The sequence below is a fragment of the Gorilla gorilla genome, chromosome 4 (assembly GCF_029281585.2).
Source record: "Gorilla gorilla gorilla isolate KB3781 chromosome 4, NHGRI_mGorGor1-v2.1_pri, whole genome shotgun sequence".
NCBI lineage: Eukaryota > Metazoa > Chordata > Mammalia > Primates > Hominidae > Gorilla > Gorilla gorilla.
In genome coordinates, this window is record NC_073228.2 from 80,544,846 (window position 1) to 80,564,450 (window position 19,605).

Genomic DNA, 19,605 nt, shown 5'->3' on the forward strand with positions numbered 1-19,605 from the left:
AAATAACCGGAGGAAGTAAACCGCTCCATACAGGGGGAAATTGAGAGGATAACCCCAAGTATTTCAGCCATTACACAAAGAGAGGCTGTCAGGATATTGTCTGAAAACAAGCCCTAGCTCTGCAGGATTGACGGGATGCATGCTGAACAGCAAGGTCGAGAAGGGCTGGGGGCAGTCCGTGTGTGGACAGATAAGACACAGACGTGGCGCGCCAGCACTGTGAGCCACAGACAGGCGGACTTTCAGCTCAGAACATGTGATGATGAAAAGCAAATCTTATAAAGGAAAAAAGTCATAGACCCATATGGACTAAGCAAAATGATGGTTAAATACACAAAGCCAAAATTACTAGAATTGTAAGGAAGGAGAGCTTGATCCAAATACAGTTACAGTGGGCGATGTCAATACACAGCTCTCAGGCCAGTCAATAAAAAGGAATGATATAAAAGAATAACCAATACATTTGATTTGATAGGTGGAGATTCTTTTTTTTTCATGTGTGTAAAGTGTAGTTGTTAAAACAGCAGAAACAGAGTAAAGAGGCCGTGGCTCCTCTGGGGCAGTGGCAGAGCAGGCCCCTGCATACTTAGACCTGGGGAGGAAGGGCTCTACGCAGGGCAGGGTGGGGGCAGTGCTGTAGCAGGGCCCTGCATACTTAGACCTGGGGAGGAAGGGCTCTATGCTCCAGCAGGTCTAGGGCTGGCAGGCAGGGAGGTGGGTTCTCACGTGTTGGCCCTCATGGCAAAGAATGGAGATCTGGTGGGGCTGATGGTGGGCTGGAGAAAGCCTGATCAAGATGTAGCTGTGGCCTCAGCCTCCTCCTCCAAGTCCCACACTGCAGGTAATCAGCAAAGAGAGCCCTGGCCCAGCACAGGACACGCCCCAGGTGGCGTTTTCACATGAGGCGGTCAAAGCACATGGCCAGCTCGTTGTCATCCAGCGCATTGCGCATGGTGTGGTTGCGGTGCTCCAGCAGGAGGGCCAGGCAGAGGAACAGCATAAATGGGTTCCCCCGACCAGACTCCTGGGGTGGGGGCAGCCCCATTGGTGGTGTGGGTGGCAGGGACTTTCCAGGGTCTTTCTGGGAGCCTACCTCTCGCACCAAGGGGGAGCCGACAGCATGTCAGCAGTGGCAGACGCCTCCTGGGTGGATGGTGGAGATAAGGAAGATGGGGAATCAGGATGGGAAAAGGAGGAGAGCAGTGGGTCTGGGGAGTTTGGCAAAGGCTTTGAGAGGGACTTGGAGCTAATAAGGGTGGTTGGGTGGGGCAGCTGGACCAGAGGGTCCCTCCCGAAGCCCGTGTTATCCCTGAGTTGCTGGAGGCCATCCAGGACGGCTTGTCTCAGGTGACACCCCCTGCTACTAGGCCCCTGGCTGGCTGTGGCCAGGTGGTCAATGGCATCTTCAAAGGTACTACCTCCTCCACTGGCAGGCCTTAGCATGTGCCTGTCACACGGGCCGCCCCCTGTGGCCACCAAAACCAGTGTCTGCCACTTAGCTGGGGGATCCAACCAGTTCTCCCTCGTGTTCAGGAGGATCAGGGGACAGCGAACTTCAGGTGACCTCACACATGTAGAGGGCATCTTTGAAGGCGAACTCTCGCTTGAGCTCCAGCATAAAATTCAGAGGAAAAGCAAACACTTTCACTCCTGTGTTATAATAGGAAAACAAAAATAAAGGACCTATATAGTTTAAGCACCAACAGAAACTAGGAATTGATAGAAACGGAAATCAATGAGCTGGGAAACCAACACGCATCCCATTCATACTTCTTTTAGAGTGGATGAGCGACCCCACGCATGGACTGGTCTCTGCAAGCACTGATGAGACAGACCTGGGCACATCGTGATTTGCAGTTTCCCTGGTAAGGGGAATGGGGATAGCAGACACGTTCAAGACTAGGAATGAGAACAGAATTTGGAGAAAACCGTATTCCACACTCTGGCAATATGTTTGCAAACCTTGGGGGAAGGACTCCCCAGGATATGAGTCTCCTCAAGGGGATGCCAGGTCAGATTCTCGGGTGAAACCTGGCTCGATCACTCACTAGCTGTGTGACCTTATGCAAATCACTTAGCCTCTGTGTTCTTCAGTTCCTCATCTCTCATGGAAATAATGATAGTTTCTGCCTCTTGGGTGCTTGTGAGGACTAAAGGAGTTCATACATGGAAGTGCTCAGACCTGGCACACAGCAAAGGGTCAGGAAGGGGTGGAGCTGTTATTAAACGATGTTGGCACACAGGCTGTGCATCTGCAAAAAAAAATACAACGTGTGGGCTGGGTGCGGTGGCTCACGCCTGTAATCCCAACACTTTGGGAGGCCGAGGCAGGTGGATCACAAGGTCAGGAGTTCAAGATTGGCCTGGCCAAGATGGTGAAACCCCATCTCAACTAAAAATACAAAAATTGGCCGGGCGTGGTGGCAGGTGCCTGTAGTCCCAGCTACTCAGGAGGCTGAGGCACAGAATTGCTTGAATCCGGGAAGCAGAAGTTGCAGTGAGCCAAGATCGTGCCACTGCACTCCAGCCTGGGCGACAGGGTGAGACTCTGTCTCAAAAAAAAAAAAAAAAAGAAAGAAAGAAAAAGAAAAAGAAAATCAATGTGCATTTCCTTTTGCATTTGTAAAATCAACTCTTGATGGATTCAAAGTGAATAATAAAACAATAAAAATCTTAGCAGAAAATTAGGAATTAATCCTGGGGCAAGGAGTACCCTCTTAATCTAAACTAAAACAGGAGAGTTCTATTTAGCTTTATAAAAACTTGTATATAACAAAATATACCATAAATAAAGTCCGTGGATAAATGATAGATTCAGGAAAATACTAGTGATGCAGATGGCTGTAATATACAAAGAGCTCCTAGACACTGACAAGGAAAACACAAACCCTTCCAAGAAATGGGCAAATGCCAATGGCCATTGCACAGTGACGAATGCACCAGCCACTAGGCGGCAGGGAAACGGCAGAGTGCCACACACTGCCAGGCCAGCTGGAACTACAACAGCCCCTTAGGGCCACCTTGGTGGATAGTCACCGGCAACACCTGTGAAGACTGACAAAGCCAGCATCCCTGGGATCTAACACGCAGAAATACACACGCCAAGACATGCAAAGCGGCCCGTGGAGCATTGATCCAAAGTGGAAGGCAAAGTGGTCTCCCATCCACGGGGAACATTGTGGTTGCTTGCACATTCTACATGCTTACCACTGCTTTCACACGGCCATGAGGAGGAATGGACTCCAGCTCCCGGCCGCCCCGGAGGGAGTGGGGTCAGAAGATGCAGAAGAGGGTGCATGATGAGGCTCTGCTTTTAAAATGCTGACAGCTTCCAATGTGTCATGTACATTTTTGTGTATGTCAAATAAGCACTGAGAAAAACTTAGGGAAAATATTGTGGATTACAGATGAGACACTCATATTGAGAAAGGGGCAAACCAAGTACGTACAAAAGAAAAAGTCTGAGCTAAACAATGTGTATTATGTTTGTAAAATTACATTTGTGTGATTATTATGAAGAAACAAAACTTAAATTTTCTTTGCATTTTTTGAGTAAACATTATATTTCATGTGTGATGAGGGTGCATTCCGTGTCCGTTAAGATCCAGGACGGGGCTTCCCAGACCCCAAGAGACTGGCAGTACCAACCCAAGCGTGCCCTGGCATGTCCTCCTGGCATGCCCGCTGTGTCCCTTCCAGGATGGCCGGGGTGTGGGCTGGTCTGCAGAGGCTCTGCAGCTGGGGCTGCAGCCAGGCGGTGACTCAGGCAGGTTCCGCCTGGGCTAGGAGGGCCAGGCATTCCTGCTGTGAGGCTGCCCGTGCCTAACTCACCATGACTTGCACTTTGCTGCCATCCTGCCTGGCAGGCTGACTTAGCCAGGATGGCCCTAGTACCCACTTCCCCTCCAGCCAGCACTCATGCCTTCTGCCCCGCTAAGATGCCCTTTGTCCTGACTCGGCAGAGGCTTCCTGGGAGCCAGGGCCTGGGCCTGGGAGCCACAGCTTCCTGGGAGCAGGAAAGTCCAAGGGAGATGGGGTGAGGACTGGGGCCTCTGCAGCATCTTAGGGGAGGCTCCCCCTTGCTCGCACTCACCTCCGCTGGCTGTAAACCTGCAGCTTCTCTGACCCAAGGCACTATGACTGGCGGCAGATAAAGAGATGAAGAAGCCCCAGAAGTCCTTTCCTACAAGTCCCCAGAAGGTGTGGACACAGTGGGGAAATTGCCCCGGGCACAGCCAGTTCTGCTGACTTCATGCCTCTCCAAAGAGGGGCTTTGTAACAGTAACAGAGGGCTTTGTAACAGACTGACTGCTCTTGGCTGGGCACGGTGACCGGATTACAGCTCTCTGTGGCCTTCAACTCCTGGGCTCAAGCGATCCTCCCACCTCAGCTTCCCCGAGTAGCTGGGACTACAGGTGTGTGCCACCACGCCCAGCAGATTTTTACATTTTTTGTAGAGATAGGGTCTTGCTTGGTCACCCAGGCTGGTCTCAAACTCCTGACCTCAGGTGATCTGCCCACCTCTTCCTCCCAAAGTGCTGGGATTACACGTGTGAGTCACCGTGCCTGGCTGAACACTAAGTCGTATTCTTTCTACCTAAATATGTGTTTGTACGCACTAAGCAAGCTCTCTTTATTCCCCCACCTCCCCACCCTTCCCAGCCCTGGTAACCACCGATCTATTCTCTATCTTCATGAGATCCACTTGTTTGGCTCCCATACATGAGGGAGAACATGTGGCATTTGTCTTCCTGAGTCATAACACTTTTAACCAATGGGGAGGTCCCTGAGACCCATTGCCTAATTTTCTCCTTTCTACTCTCTCTTTTTTTTTTTGAGACAGGGTCTACCTGGTCACTCTGTCCCCCAGGCTGGAGTGCACTGGCATGATTACAGCTCACTGAAGCCTCGACCTCCTGGGCTCAAGTGATCCTCCCGCCTCAGCCTCTCAAGTAGCTGGGTGCATGCCACCACGCCCAGCTAATTTTTTGTTTTTTGAGATGGAGTCTCGCTCTGCCCTCATCCAAGTTGGAGTGCAGTGGCGCAATCTTGGCTCACTGCAACCTCCACCTCCCAGGTTCAAGCGATTCTCCTGCCTCAGCCTCCCGAGTAGCTGGGATTACAGGCATGCACCACCACGGCCAGCTAATTTTTGTATTTTAGTAGAGATGGGGTTTTACCATGTTGGCCAGGCTGGTCTTGAACTCCTGAGCTCAAGTGATCTGCCCGCCTCAACCTCCCAAAGTGCTGGGATTACAGGCATGAGCCACCGCACCCAGCCTCCTTCCTTTTTTTAATTTCTTGTGAGACGAGTCTCTCAATGTTGCCCAGGCTCCTTCTACTCGTATAAAGAAAGTGGTTTCCCCTCCCAACAACTATTTCTAATCTAAATGTTCCTTGAAATTTAAGCAAACTCGCTATTCATTCATTCATTCATTCATTCAACACTTTTTTTTGCTAGCTTTGGGTGAATTTGCTGAAAATCGTCTTGCTAAATGATTGCTTTTCCATCAGAGGGATGGTTAGGTGTAGTGGGCTGCTTCCGTATCTTCAGAGGTCTCCCTTGTGCCAGGATATGGTGCTGAACAAAAGTTGAGATCTCTGCCTTTGTGGACATTCCAGTCCAAGGGGGAACAAGGAGAGAAGAAAAACAATCAACACATAGTCACACAAACAAAGATATGAATGCAGGTTGTGACAGGTTCCTGGAAGTAAGGAAGGTTTTATTTGAGAGGTGAGAGAGGTCAGGGAAGCTGAGATCTGAACATGGATAAGAGTTAGTCTGGTGCAGAGTGGAAGAAAAAGTGTCCCAGGGAGCAAGAACAGCATGTGCAAAGGCCTTGTGGTAGGAAATTGCCTGGTTAAGTCAAGGAATGCCAGCAGACTGGAGTGCAGTGAGAATGGTGGGAAGTGGTGCGAAGTGAGGCTGGCAAGGCAGCCAGGAGCCAGGCCAGGCAGGGGCTCACAGGCCATGGGAGGAAGCTTCCTGACAGCAAGGGGGTGCCACCCAAGGATGTGAATCAGGGGAGAGACATGCTCAGGTCCTTATCGTCCGCATGTCTCTCTGGCAGCCACTTGGAGAAGGCAGCTGAGCCTGACTCAAGGAGAGTAGGCAGAGGGCAAGAACAGTGGCCTGGGAGAGAGAGAGTGAGTGACAGCCCAGGTGAGGATGAGGCATTGGCGATGGAGTATTAGGACTTGCAAAGATTAACTCATGCTTGCAATCCTAGCACTTTGGGAGGCTGAGGCGGGAAGATGAATTGAGCCCAGGAGTTTGAGACCAGCCTGGGCAACATAATGAGACCCATCTCTACAAAAAATTTAAAAATTAGCCAGGCATGGTGGTGGGTTCCTGTAGTCACAAGGTGGGAGGATCGCTTGAGCACCAGAATTCAAAGCTGCAGTGAGCCGTGATGGCACCACTGCACTCCAGCCTGGGCAACAGAGCAACACCCTGTCTCAAAAAAAAAAAAAAAAAAAAAAAAGAAAAAAGAAAATCTGAAAAGCAAGTATCTGCAAGTTTCTAGCACAACCCACACTCCCACACTTTTGCCACTACTGAAACTATAACCAAAACCCAAACACTCAAACAAGGATTTTGTTCTTCGTAGATTTGAACTGCTTCTAGGCTCCTTGCTCTGACGCTTCCACCACTACTGCTGCCACTTTTGATGACACCCACACCACCTAACCTTTCCAGGATGCCCTCGGCCCGCCAGGCACTGTTCTGGTCACTTCGTGTACTCAATGCTGTGTTGCTGGCTTTTGCTAGTTGCTTCCATGGTTCTCCCAGGGGAGGGCCGCTGCCACAATGAGTCAGCTCCGAATGGCCTTCCGCCTTGCATTCTGCCCTCTACTCAAGATCCAAATTCCCAGGAGAGTCAGGGAGGCCTCATGGGGAGCCCACCCCAACCCATGGCTGGCCTGGAGAAGGCACCTGGTTGATCATCTCACCAAGTAGGAAGGGGTTGCCTGCAAAGATAATCAGCTGCTGCCACCAGAAAAGGGGAGAGGCTGGCACAGGCCCGGTCTTCCCCCTCTCAGGAGGCACCCCACTTTGCAACTACCACCCAGTCCAGCCCCTGCACAGGTGCGAGGTCCTGCAGATGCTTCTTTCTGCTGTTTCTGGAATGTTTCCCATTCTGTTAGTCTTATTTGGGGGTCTCGTCATTTCTTGCCTGCATTGCTGGAAGCTGCAGCCTTTGGGCTAGATCTTTCTCACACTGTGCCCTGTCCAGGGGGTTCTCTAAAACAAAAAATAGCAGACATTTGTCTGTCTGATCATCTCCTCAGCACCCTGCACCCCCACAGCCAGCCTGGCCCACAGGCCTCCGTGAGCCCCCGCCCCAGGAGCGTCATTCACCTCCACACCTCCTGCTGGCAACAGTGGACACATCGCACTTTTTCGTGACATAATGTTCCCAGCCTCTGTGCCTTTGCTTCTGCTCTTCCAGCCCCCTTGCTCTTCCTTGCCCAAATGCTTCTCACTCAGCTCAGATGATGTTCCCTCCCACGGACTCTCACCCCAGCCCCTCTAGCATCCTCTGCCTACCTGGTTACTACAGTGCTCACATTATTTTGAAATTTCCTGTTTGTTTTGTCAGTCAATAAATATTTATTGAGCATCTACTATAAATGCTGTATGGAGATTACAGCAGTGAACAAATCAAATTCTAGCTGTCAGGAGTTAAGGGACAGGTAGCAAACAAGATATAAACGCTCCAGAGAAAAAATAATGGAGGAAGACGACAGCATTGTGCTATTTTCCACAGCACATTGCAGCGTAGCCGTGTGGGTGGATGTAGGGGAAGGGGGCTCCAGGTGGAGAGAAGCAGGAGGGCCAGAGCACATCCTCAGGACTCGTAGGCCAGGACCGGAACCTTGTGTTTTCCTCGAATGAAATGGGAAGCAGGGACCCCATGCTGGTAAGCAGCCTGCCCGCAGGCGGGTGAGGGTGGCGGGAAGCGCCTGGTGAGAGGGGCCGAGAGTCTGTTCCACACCTGCCTCCTCCCCACAGCGTGGTGCAGAGCAGGAGCCCAGCGAACATTGATCAGACAGCGTGGGAACGGTTTTTCCAGACTCCTTCCTTCCCAAGCGTCTCTGGTTTTCGGTGACCACACAGACCCTTGGCCCTCTTCTCAGCTATTCAACGAGAGAGCAGATTTATGGATTGGAGACCCCCATCAAAAGTCCCCAGCCTGTGGCTCCCCAGGGTTAGGATCTCTGACTCAATGGGGCCCTGTGCACACTGGGGGATGTGAAGGGCCCGGGGCAGCGGTGGCTGGGGGTGCGTTTCGGGGGAGCTGCATGCTCTCACTGTGGTTCGTGGCTGACCCCTGCTGATCTTATGTAACCAGAGAACTCAGAGAACCGCATCTGGCAGCGGCAAGTCTGGAAAGCTGGAAGAGCTCCATGCCAGGCTGAATCAATCAGCAGCCCCCATGCCCAGGGCAAACATAGGCTCTTTTGAAGACTGGAGATGTGCCCTGCCCAAGCCTTCAGAAACATTCTCGCATTTCAGAAGTGAACAAAAGCAAACAGCCCGGGACCTAATCCCCAAAACCTGGGCTGTAGGGAGCAGAGGTCCAGAGGACGCCACACCCCACATTTGAATATTTTTTTTTTCTTGTCACGCAAACTTCCTGGGCAGGGACTCCAAGGGCTCAATGGATGGGAAGCAGGGTCCTTAAATACGTCCCCTCTTGGCTCTTGCCGTTCCAGGAGCCCCAGTTACCAGGAGAGGCTGTGTCAAAGGTAATCCTCTTCCCTGCATTCCTTATTTTTTCTCTTGTCTAGGTGGAGTCTGCACTCAGAGCCGGGGCCCTAAGTGTCAAGAGTCCTACATCATCTCTCCAGGGGGTCCCTGCCTCTGGGACCATCATCTCTGGAGCATCCTCCTGGGCCTCTGGCAGCTCTGCCATCCCCCAAACCAGGAGGCGGAGGTCCCAGGGATCCACGGAGCAGGGACACCAAGGTGGCCGTGGGGTGAGAGGCCTTGATGGGCCGTCAGACTCCATGACTGGAAGGAAGGCAGCAGAGCCGAGTGCTAAAGGCATGAGCTGCTGACAGAGATGCATGTGGGTTCAAACCCTGACATGCCACCTGCTAACTGTGAGATCAGATACAGCATTAAACGTTTCTCAGTCTCCCTTTCCTCATCTGTAAAATGCACTCATAACCGTTCCTTCTTCATGGGCATCACTACAGAGCTTTTGTGAGGATGGAAGGCAATGAGGAGGGGAGGAGGTGTCAGTGGTGGGCAAAGTCAACACTGGCACAGGTGAGAGGAGCGGGGTGCGGGAATGTGGGGTGTGAGGCGACGGGCTCTGGGGAGGCCCCCAGTGCATGCTGCAGCAGCTTCCATTTGGGTGCAGCTGCGACGTGATGGTGTCCACTCATCTCTGTGAAGTGGCACCTTTGTTAACCTGTCTCTCAGGGAAGGCCTGGGAAGGCCGTCCAGCCCAGAGACCACAGTTCCGAGTGGCGATGCTGGGGTTAAAGGCCAATCCCGTCCCACGCTCACCAGGCTCTTCCCACCTGGGCTGCCTGCCTTGGTGGCGGGTGCCTAAGGCTGCTGCCGTGGTTTGACCGTACAAGGCTCGGGAGAGAAGCAGGACCTTCTCTCCTGGGTTGTGGTCAGCAGGGGGGGCCTGGCCCATGGGACTGAGGAGGTCCCAGTGAGGGGGCTTTCCCAGCCTTCTATCAGATCATAGGGAGGGGCCATGGAAGGCCCAGGCTTAGAGCACCCTCAATGCCAGCAGGTCCCTCCTCCCTGTGCAGAAAGCCTGGGACTAGGGGTCAGCCTATGGGGAGGGGAGGCAGAGGAAGGATTGGAAACCACTCGCTGGAATGTAGGCAGGACCATATATCTATATACAATATAATTATATATTACATATGATATATAGGGTTTTTTTAAAAAATGGAAATACCCTATTTCTGCTGATGTTAAAAGTTATGCCGGGTCTGCAAGTGGGCTGAGTATCTCAGGAAGGGGAGTAAGGAACTGGTAACAGTGGCCCCTCTGTGGGGCAGCACCTGACAGCTAATGGAGCAGGGAGGAGGGAGGCAGACATTTTTCTGTGCCCCTTTGCTATATTTTACATTTTGTTTCATGAGCATGTAGTGCCTATCTTAAAACGCACCAAAATTTAAAAAATACAAGCTCATTGCAAAAAGTCAAACATTGCATAAGAGGAAAACAGATCATCAATAATTCCACCCCCATCAGTTGTCTCATCATGTCGGGGGCTACCGTTCTAGTCCTTTCTTGCATGTTAGAGCGTGCACGCCCACACACACACACGCATACGCGCGCACACACATGCACACACACGCACGCACACACACACGCACATGCACACACACATGCGCACACACACACGCACACGCCTGGTACATCTGTTGTTCTGTAACTTGTTTTCCTTCTTTCTTTCTTTCTTTCTTTCTTTCTTTCTTTCTTTCTTTCCTTCCTTCCTTCCTTCTTTTTCTTTCTCTCTTTCTTTCTTTTCTTTTTTTAGATGGAGTCTCGCTGAAAGTAATTATATTACTTACCCGAGGCCTTCAAATACCGCTTCCACTGACAGCGTCTTGACTTCTAGCAAATCTCACTAACCTTGCCTTACCTCCTACCACTAATCTAATAGGAGAACTCTGTGATTATGGCTCCATTCTCCCGGTCAAAGTGCTGGAGTGCAATGGCCCAATCTCGGCCCACTGCAACCTCCTCCTCCCAGCTTGGTTCAAGCAATTCTCCTGCCTCAGCCTCCCAAGTAGCTGGGACTACAGGCGCCTGCCACCACTCCCAGATAATTTTTGTATTTTTAGTAGAGACAGGGTTTCACCATGTTGGCCAGGCTGGTTTTGAACTTCTGACCTCAGGTGACCCGCCCACCTCAGCCTCCCAAAGTGTTTGCTAGGATTATAGGCGTGAGCCACCGCGCCCGGCCTGTAACCTGTTTTCTTTCTTATCCCCAGTGCCTGAGACACCCCTGGTGCAGAGAGCCCCTACAAACATGCTGAATAGCCTGCTCCACCTAATCCCTAAATACTGCACAGTAAACCCTTATGTGGGTGTGACAGGAGTCATTTAAACTGTCTCCTTTCTTTCGGACCTTTGGGATGTTTCCAATACTTCCCTGTTATAGAAAACAGTGATGACTTTCTTATTCGTGAATGTTTAGGAAAGGCTGTAGGACCTTTTCGTCACAGAGAAGTATGTTTGAAAAACTTTTGCCACATATTGCCAAATTGCCCCCAGCAGGGCCATCCCGATTTGCCACTATACTTTCGTGTATTGGTAGCAGGAATCGCCTCCACACCTCTTTGTGGAAATCTGCAGCTCTCTGAATCCTTGGCGGGCATGGGCGTGAGTCTCCCAGGTGTGGCACGCGTGGTTTACACACCAAGCCTGGTTCAGCTCTGCCAAGAAACCAGCGCTTTTTAGAACAATGGCTTAGCCAGGAGGGTGGTGATGGGTTTTTCTTTATCGGCTTGGGTGTGGAATCGCAGACTGCGCCCCTCCAATCTGATCTGGAGAGTGGCTGACTGCGTGTGCAGAGCTCTGGGGGTGTTGGTCTGGGATTGTGCCATCAGCTTTGCAAGCAAGTAAGGGAGCGGAAAAGGCCGGGAAAGGCCCTGCCGCGAGCACGCTGCCAAGAGCCCCCAGCAGCAGTTCGGCTTAGGACTCGGGTTGCGGCGGGTGTCACCTTCTCAGGGGCTAGCAAGGCAGCCGGGGCCCAGGCGTCTGAGTGAGGGGCGGGGGAGGAGGCGAGGCAGAAAGTGGACCTTCCAGCGGAAAGGCCATTTTCCCCAAGGCCGAGCCCAGGGAAGTCCCTTCCTACAGAATTCAGGCGGGGTGGGAGGCAGGGCGCGCTCGTGCCCCTCAGCCAGCTGCAGGTGCTCTCTGTCCCCAGGCGCCATGAGCAAGATCAGCGAGGCCGTGAAGCGCGCCCGCGCCGCCTTCAGCTCCGGCAAGACCCGTCCGCTGCAGTTCCGGATCCAGCAGCTGGAGGCGCTGCGGCGCCTGATCCAGGAGCAGGAGCAGGAGCTGGTGGGCGCGCTGGCAGCAGACCTGCACAAGGTGCTCGAGCTGGGCGGCCGCCTTCTGCCGGTATCGGGGCCACGCGATGGGGCGGGGGGGCGCTGGGGAGAGTGCGACCCAGAGAGGTTCAGGAAGGACTTGGGGCCACCTGGCCCCTCGGTCGCGGAGACTGGGCGCACCGCCCTCCCCTCCGCCGCGCCCCGCGCGCCCCCGCCGCCTCTTCCGCCCTCTGGCCTTTTCCTTCTGGCCCGGCCTCCGAGTCCCGCCCGCAGCGTCTCCCATTTCCTGCTGCCCCGACACCCTGAACTTCTGGTCCTCCCCATTCCTCAGCCCCACGCAGGACCACTTGGTTCTCCACACCAGGAACCAGAGCAGCTTGGTACCCCGGAGGGCATGGAGGGCTCTCCCCTCCCTCCCAGTCCTCACAGGGGCTGTTCCGTCCCTCGCCCTGAGCAAGACCAGACACCTCTGCATTCGCAGACCCCTGCTGTCCCCACATGCTGCCTGGGGTCCAGCGCTCCGGAGCCCATCCTCCCACCGACTACCCTCTTTGCTCCTGCACTTTTATTTTTATTTTATTTTATTTATTTATTTGAGACGGAGTCTCGCTCTGTCGCCCAGGCTGGAGTGTAATGGCGCGATCTCGGCTCACTGCAACCTCCGCCTCCCGGGTTCAGGCAATTCTCCTGCCTCAGTCTCCCCAGTAGCTGGGACAACAGGCGTGTACCACCATGCCCGGCTAATTTTGTATTTTTAGTAGAGACAGGGTTTCGCCATGTTGGACAGGCTGGTCTTGAACTCCTGCCCTCAGGAGTTCCTCAGGAGGAGTTCTCGGCCTCTCAGAGTGCTGGGATTACAGGCATGAGCCACAGCGCCGGGCCTGCTGCTGCACTTTTCAAGAAATCGCTCAGGACTTCTCATCTTAAACCAGAAACAACAAGGAAACCCATTCTGTTGACTTTACAGCTTCTGTGTTGCTCTTCACAGCCCAAGTTTATAAAAGAGACGCGTTTTCCGCCGTCTGCATCTCCTCGTCTCACCCCTGCTCCCCACAGGAGGCCCTGAGCGCCCAGCAGCCCTTGGTCCTGCATCTCCCTCCAGACAACTAAAGGGCCTGGCTCCCTCCACCCTGCCCGGATCCAGCTCCCAGTGCCCGGATCTATCCCCCCTCCCCGGATCCATCCCCTCCTCCCCGGATCCATTCCCACTGCCTGAATCTACTCTCCCCTGCCCGGCTCTATTCCCCCTACCTGGATCCATTCCGTTGCCCATGCCTGGTCCCTTCACTGGCTCTCTCCCCTGGGGCCCCAAACCTACCTGGGCCCCCCTCTGGCAGAAAGGGGTCCTCTCAGACCCACAGGTCCAACGGCTAATCCTGGCTCTGCTTCCCCTGGGGGCCTTCTGCGGCTGCCCCCACCCTGGGCTGGGTGAGTGACCCCCATCACCCTGGCAGCTGAGCAGTGGGTCTCCCCACTCGCCCCAGCTGCAGGCGGGCCCTGGCCCTGGATGCTCACTCCGGCTCTGTCGCTGCAGAATGAATGGAACGCCTACTATGAGGAGGTGGTGTACGTCCTAGAGGAGATCGAGTACATGATCCAGAAGCTCCCTGAGTGGGCCGCGGATGAGCCCGTGGAGAAGACGCCCCAGACTCAGCAGGACGAGCTCTACATCCACTCGGAGCCACTGGGCGTGGTCCTCGTCATTGGCACCTGGAACTACCCCTTCAACCTCACCATCCAGCCCATGGTGGGCGCCATCGCTGCAGGTGCATGGCCCTGTGGGAAGGGAAGCTGGGGGAGCACCGTCCCCCAGCGTGGAGCCAAGCCAGGATGGGCTCAGGCCTGTGTTAAGAGTCCTGGGGTCAGATAAGGGTTTGCTGGGTCTGTCACAGGAGGCTGTGGGGACCAAGCTATTTAGCCAGGCCTCTTGGTGCCTGAGGTCCAGTCAGGCTCAGGTGTCCACACCTGATGATACAGAGAGGGCCTGCCTTCCCCCACCCCTGTTGGGGGGCTGGAGCTTCTGTCACCTAATATGCATCAGGGCTTCCTTCCTAGAATGGGCCAGCACTGTTCTACCAACCAGGCCCCCAGAGCCTCTCTCCCCTTTCTGCTTTTCCTCCAACATCTCAGCAACTCAGAGGGCCAGGTGGTGCAGCTCTGGCCAGCGTGTGCCCGTGTGTGTCCCTCTGTCATGTGCCCGTGCGTGCTCCTGGGTGTGCCCCGTGACATGTGCTTGTTTGCTAACAACTCTTCCATCCACTGTCCCGAGGACACACAAGGGAGGGGAGGCTTCAGGTGTGGTCCTTGGGAGGGCAGAGCCTCTGGTGAAGTACCCTGGGCATAGGCCTGGCTCGGTGTGCTCTGCAGGGAACGCGGTGGTCCTCAAGCCCTCGGAGCTGAGTGAGAACATGGCGAGCCTGCTGGCTACCATCATCCCCCAGTACCTGGACAAGGTGAGTTGCCCTCCAGGGCCTCGTAACTCCATGGCCTCATAACTGAGCTAGGGCCAGGTCTTTGGGGGGTGAGAAATAGTGAATTCTTGCAGCAAGGGGCCAAGCTACTGGTGGGGCTGAGGATTGTTCTTAGCAGCTGCCCTCTCTCATTGGGGTGAACAGAGCCCCTGGGCCAGGAAAGGCAGTCTACTGCCAGTTACTCCCACCCCCCGCCCAAGGTGGGGTGCTGAGCTTCGGGGCTGCTGGTCTCGGCCACTGCAACTCACCCACACTTGCAAGAGCGAGGAGGGGCTTGGTCTTTGCTGAGCCTCCCCTCTCTCCTTGCATGGAAGGATCTGTACCCAGTAATCAATGGGGGTGTCCCTGAGACCACGGAGCTGCTCAAGGAGAGGTTCGACCATATCCTGTACACGGGCAGCACGGGGGTGGGGAAGATCATCATGACGGCTGCTGCCAAGCACCTGACCCCTGTCACGCTGGAGCTGGGAGGGAAGAGTCCCTGCTACGTGGACAAGAACTGTGACCTGGACGTGGCCTGCCGGTGAGAGGCACGGGCCTGCTGGCTGCAGCCGTCCTTACTCTGCCTTCCAAGCACACATGACTGCACCTCATGCTGTGGGTCCACTCTGAGTAACACAGACACCCCCTGCCTCATGGAGCAGTGGTCCTTGCAGAAACTTACATGGGGGTAGGGGTGGGGACCACATGCACAGAAGACGTGTGGGGAGTCCCAGAAGGCTTCCTGGAGGGGGAGAGGTCTAGGCTGAGCTCTGTTCGCTGAGTGCGCATCACTGGGGAAGTGGTACTCCAAGCAGAGGCTGCAGAAAAAGCAACTGTGTTCAGGACACAAGGAACTGTACTGGGTTCAGCCCTCTGATGGGGCAGGGCAATCTGAGTTCTAGAGAGCAGGCCCAGAGGGGAGAAGGGCCACCGCTGCTCGGGGTCTGGGGCAGAACCCGTATCTGCACCTCCTGACCCTAGCCAGGGCTCTGACCACCTCCATATCCCACATCTGTGGCCCCAGAGATGTAGGGGGGCCCGAGTAGCAGTGACACCTGGCTGTGCAGGACAAGGGCGTGATCAGGGAGCACGGAGGTTGCCCTCAACAGACGTCCTCTAGAAATTCCCCACCAGTCGCCGGTGAACATGATCAGGGCCATTGGGTCTGCTCGGTCCAGTGTCTAGAAGTGAGCAGACCGCTTGGGAGGACTCCCTGGTGGCAAGGTCACAGCCGATGGCTTCTGCTGACCAGAGAGCTCAAGGGTCTGCAAACGAGATGCAACTCCTGGGGAACCTTTCGGATTTAGTCCAGTCTGGGATTTTCACAGACGCATCGCCTGGGGGAAATTCATGAACAGTGGCCAGACCTGCGTGGCCCCTGACTACATCCTCTGTGACCCCTCGATCCAGAACCAAATTGTGGAGAAGCTCAAGAAGTCACTGAAAGTGAGTGTTGACCCCTTGGCAGGGTGGGATGAGAGGCTGTAAGGCACAAGGTGGGCCTGGCCCCTTAACCGACTTCTACAGATTTGGAAACACTGGATTTATTTTCTTCTAATATAAACATAATGCAAGCTAGGTATGGTGGCTCACACCTGTAATCCCAGCACTTTGCGAGGTAGAGACTGGAGGATCACTTGAGGCCAGAAGTTTGAGACCAGCCTGGGTAACATAGCAAGATCCCATCTTTACAAAATATGTTTTTAAATTAGCCAAGCATGGTGGCATGGTGGTGCATGCCTGTTGTCTCAGCTACTTAGAAGGCTATGGTGAGGCTGGAGGATTGCTTGGGCCCAGGAGTTTGAGGCTGCAGTGAGCTGTGATTGCACCCCTGCACTCCAGCCTGGGCAACAGAACAAGACCCTGTCTCTAAGAGAAAAAAAAAAGGTAATGCACACTCACTATAGATTATTTAGAAAAGATTAAAAAGCATAAAGAAGAAAAAAGCTCCACCCAGAATCCCACCACCCAAAGACAGACACTGCTGGCCTGTGTCTGTGCAGCCTTTGGGCAGGACGAGGCTCTGCGTCCTTACCCGAAGCCCCCACCTCTTCTCCACAGGAGTTCTATGGGGAAGATGCCAAGAAATCCCGGGACTATGGAAGAATCATTAGTGCCCGGCACTTCCAGAGGGTGATGGGCCTGATTGAGGGCCAGAAGGTGGCTTATGGGGGCACCGGGGATGCGGCCACTCGCTACATAGGTGCGTGACCCCTGAAGAGCACAGCCCACCTGCCCAGGCTGCAGGGGTCCCCAGCAAGTTCACAGCAAGTGGGCACAGATACTTGATAAGCAGACATGACCTCGGGATGGGTATAAATTGCTTTCACCAGGGAGCCTGGGGTAGACTCTAGCAGGCAGGGGCTGAGGACAGCCCCTGCTTCAGCCTCAGAATCCCCTCTCCCAGCAAAGGCCCAGAAAGAGGGGCCTCATCTCCCTGCCCCTCTGCAGCAGCAGGAGCAGGGACAGCAGAAGCCACAGGAGCCCCAGGTGTGCCCAGCCGTGAGGGGCCCCCAGTGCCCAGGCTGTGGGTCACCAGATGGGACCCTCTTGGCCCCGAGTTTGTCAAGGAGACAAGAGAATTCTGGCAGGGCATCAGGTGGCCGGCAGGTGCAGTGCCTGCTCCTGGAGACAGATCTCGGGTCCTTCCATACAGGTTAGCCTATAGTTGTCCCCAGTGGTCTGCTCAGATGGCATCCAGGACGCAGGTGCCTAGGGTACCTCTCTGAGGCCTCGTCCCTGCCCTTTTCCAAGCCTGGGCAGGTTTGCCTGGAAGAGGGTTGGAGCAGGGGTCTAGGTGCTTGCACTTTCCATCCGCGTGGGGGTCTCTGCGCCGTCCAACTCTGGCTTGTTTCCTGCCTCAGCCCCCACCATCCTCACGGACGTGGACCCCCAGTCCCCGGTGATGCAGGAGGAGATCTTCGGGCCTGTGCTGCCCATCGTGTGCGTGCGCAGCCTGGAGGAGGCCATCCAGTTCATCAACCAGCGTGAGAAGCCCCTGGCCCTCTACATATTCTCCAGCAACGACAAGGTGGGTGGTGGGCCTGGGGTGCCCTCCTCCAGGGTCCTGGGGCCCACAGACCTGGGTTCAAACTGCAGCTTCACTGTTCTCTGGCTGTGTGACCTTGGGCAAGTCACTGGATCTTTCTGAGCTCCTTTCACCTCGTCTGTAAGATCAGGACAGCAGCATCACCTGAGGGCACTGAATGAGCGATCCTTGCCCAGGGCCCTGCACACAGGCATGGGGGCGGCTACTGTCACTGTTTGCTCATGTGATGCTGACAGTCATGCGGTCTGCAGGAAGAGCAGGAGATGGAGGCTAAGGCTCTGCCTCCACCTGCTCCTGTCCTTGTGGCTCTAGGCTATACCCAGGCAGGGTCGGGTGGGGGGCTGGGGCATCCTGTGGGCAGGAGACTGAGGTCAGTGGCTGGGTCCTGGTGCAGGTGATTAAGAAGATGATTGCAGAGACATCCAGTGGTGGGGTGGCAGCCAACGATGTCATCGTCCACATCACCTTGCACTCTCTGCCCTTCGGGGGCGTGGGTGAGTCTGGGGCTGAGCTTGCTGCCTCCCTCTGGGCCCCCAGGGCTGGGCACACTCACCCAGCAAATTCAGGAGGGACCACCTCCTGCAGCCCGGGCGGCAGCCTCCCATTAGCCTCTTCCATTTGGACCTTGGCCTCTGCGTGCCATCCATCAGACACACTTAACCTGGGAGCCTAGAGGTTCCTAGAGGTCACCTGGTGCACCGGCCTGTTTCATGGAGGCCTGAGAAAGGTGACCCAGGCCAGAGGTCACACAGCCATTTAGTGGCAGAGCTGGGATTAGACCCTTGCTGGGCACTCCCACAGTGTGGATGCCCTGGGGACACCCTAGATATTGGCCACCCTCAGGAGGCCCAGAAAAGGGCCACAACCTGGGGCTGGGTGCTGAGGGCCATAGGATTTGAGGGAAGGATGGGTGATGGTGGCTGGGACTCTGCCTCCCTGTCCCTGTGGTTCTGGGATACACCCAACAAGGTGGAGAGGGAAACCTGGGGCGTCCTGGGGGCAGGATGCTGAGCCCTGTGCTTACTTCTCTTCCGCAGGGAACAGCGGCATGGGATCCTACCATGGCAAGAAGAGCTTCGAGACTTTCTCTCACCGCCGCTCTTGCCTGGTGAGGCCTCTGATGAATGATGAAGGCCTGAAGGTCAGATACCCCCCGAGCCCGGCCAAGGTGAGAGGGGGAAGGCACTGTGGGGGAGACCGGGCTGTGCGGGACCAGGGCCTGGGGATCACTGCCCACTCCGTGTCCCTTTCACAGATGACCCAGCACTGAGGAGGGGTTGCTCCGCCTGGCCTGGCCATACTGTGTCCCATCGGAGTGCGGACCACCCTCACTGGCTCTCCTGGCCCTGGGAGAATCGCTCCTGCAGCCCCAGCCCAGCCCCACTCCTCTGCTGACCTGCTGACCTGTGCACACCCCACTCCTACATGGGCCCAGGCCTCACCATTCCAAGTCCCCACCCCTTTCTAGACCAATAAAGAGACGAATACAATTTTCTAACTCAGCAAATGCAGGCATATGGCACTTCTTTTGTAGCCCTGCACCCACCGACCTGTCCTGCCTGATCCCACTGCCCCACGCAGTGTGGTCACTGATGTACCAGCAAAGGCCTCTCATCAGCTGGTGGGGCCTTGTGCCAGGAGGCCATGCACGGTGTCAGGGTGACACTTGTCTTCCTTTTAGACTTGGGGAGGTCAGCTCCATCTCTGGTGTGTCCAGCCAAGGAGAGCCTGAGGAGGCTGGGCCTTGTCGGCACAGTGGCTCAGATACGGGGAGCTGATGCCGTCTCTTCCCAGACTAGCTTCACTATCTCGGGCAGGGGCCACTTTGTGAGACGATGCAGTAGTCAACACAAAACGCCCTGGTGATGTCATAGTGCTGCTCGTGGGGGCAAAGGACCCGAGGCCAGGCAGCATCAGCACCCACGGTGCCTCAACTGCATGGCGTTGGGCTGCAGCTGGCCCAGAGTCCCGCGCCAGAGGCCTGAGGAGCCAGGACAGGGTCTGGCAAGGGGAGTCTGAAGCTGGGTGTTCTGGGGGCTGGTTAGACTCAGAGCCAGGAAG

General features: G+C 55.0%; 1 protein-coding gene and 1 pseudogene across 13 annotated transcripts; one reads left to right on the plus strand and one right to left on the minus strand.

Annotated features, from left to right (window-relative positions):
• Nucleotides 1–791: 791 nt before the first annotated feature.
• Nucleotides 792–9,659, minus strand: LOC101131812 (TBC1 domain family member 25-like; annotated as a pseudogene).
• On the plus strand, nt 8,617–19,051 carry ALDH3A1 (aldehyde dehydrogenase 3 family member A1). Of its 13 annotated transcripts, none has more exons than XM_055385947.2 (11): nt 8,617–8,754; nt 11,916–12,112; nt 13,577–13,808; nt 14,410–14,495; nt 14,828–15,036; nt 15,824–15,941; nt 16,557–16,698; nt 17,360–17,526; nt 17,939–18,038; nt 18,582–18,712; nt 18,800–19,051. In XM_055385947.2, exons 2-11 carry the CDS (start codon nt 11,921–11,923, stop codon nt 18,812–18,814), a joined length of 1,392 nt encoding a protein of 463 aa, XP_055241922.2. In that variant the 5' UTR covers nt 8,617–8,754; nt 11,916–11,920; the 3' UTR covers nt 18,815–19,051. The 13 variants fall into 13 exon arrangements, 12 of the variants coding, with proteins under 12 accessions (XP_055241922.2, XP_055241923.2, XP_018883138.4 ...); XM_055385948.2 differs by having other exon boundaries at nt 11,916–12,082; XM_019027593.4 differs by lacking the exon at nt 8,617–8,754 and adding an exon at nt 11,309–11,381 and having other exon boundaries at nt 11,916–12,082.
• The last annotated feature ends 554 nt before the right edge of the window (nt 19,052–19,605 follow it).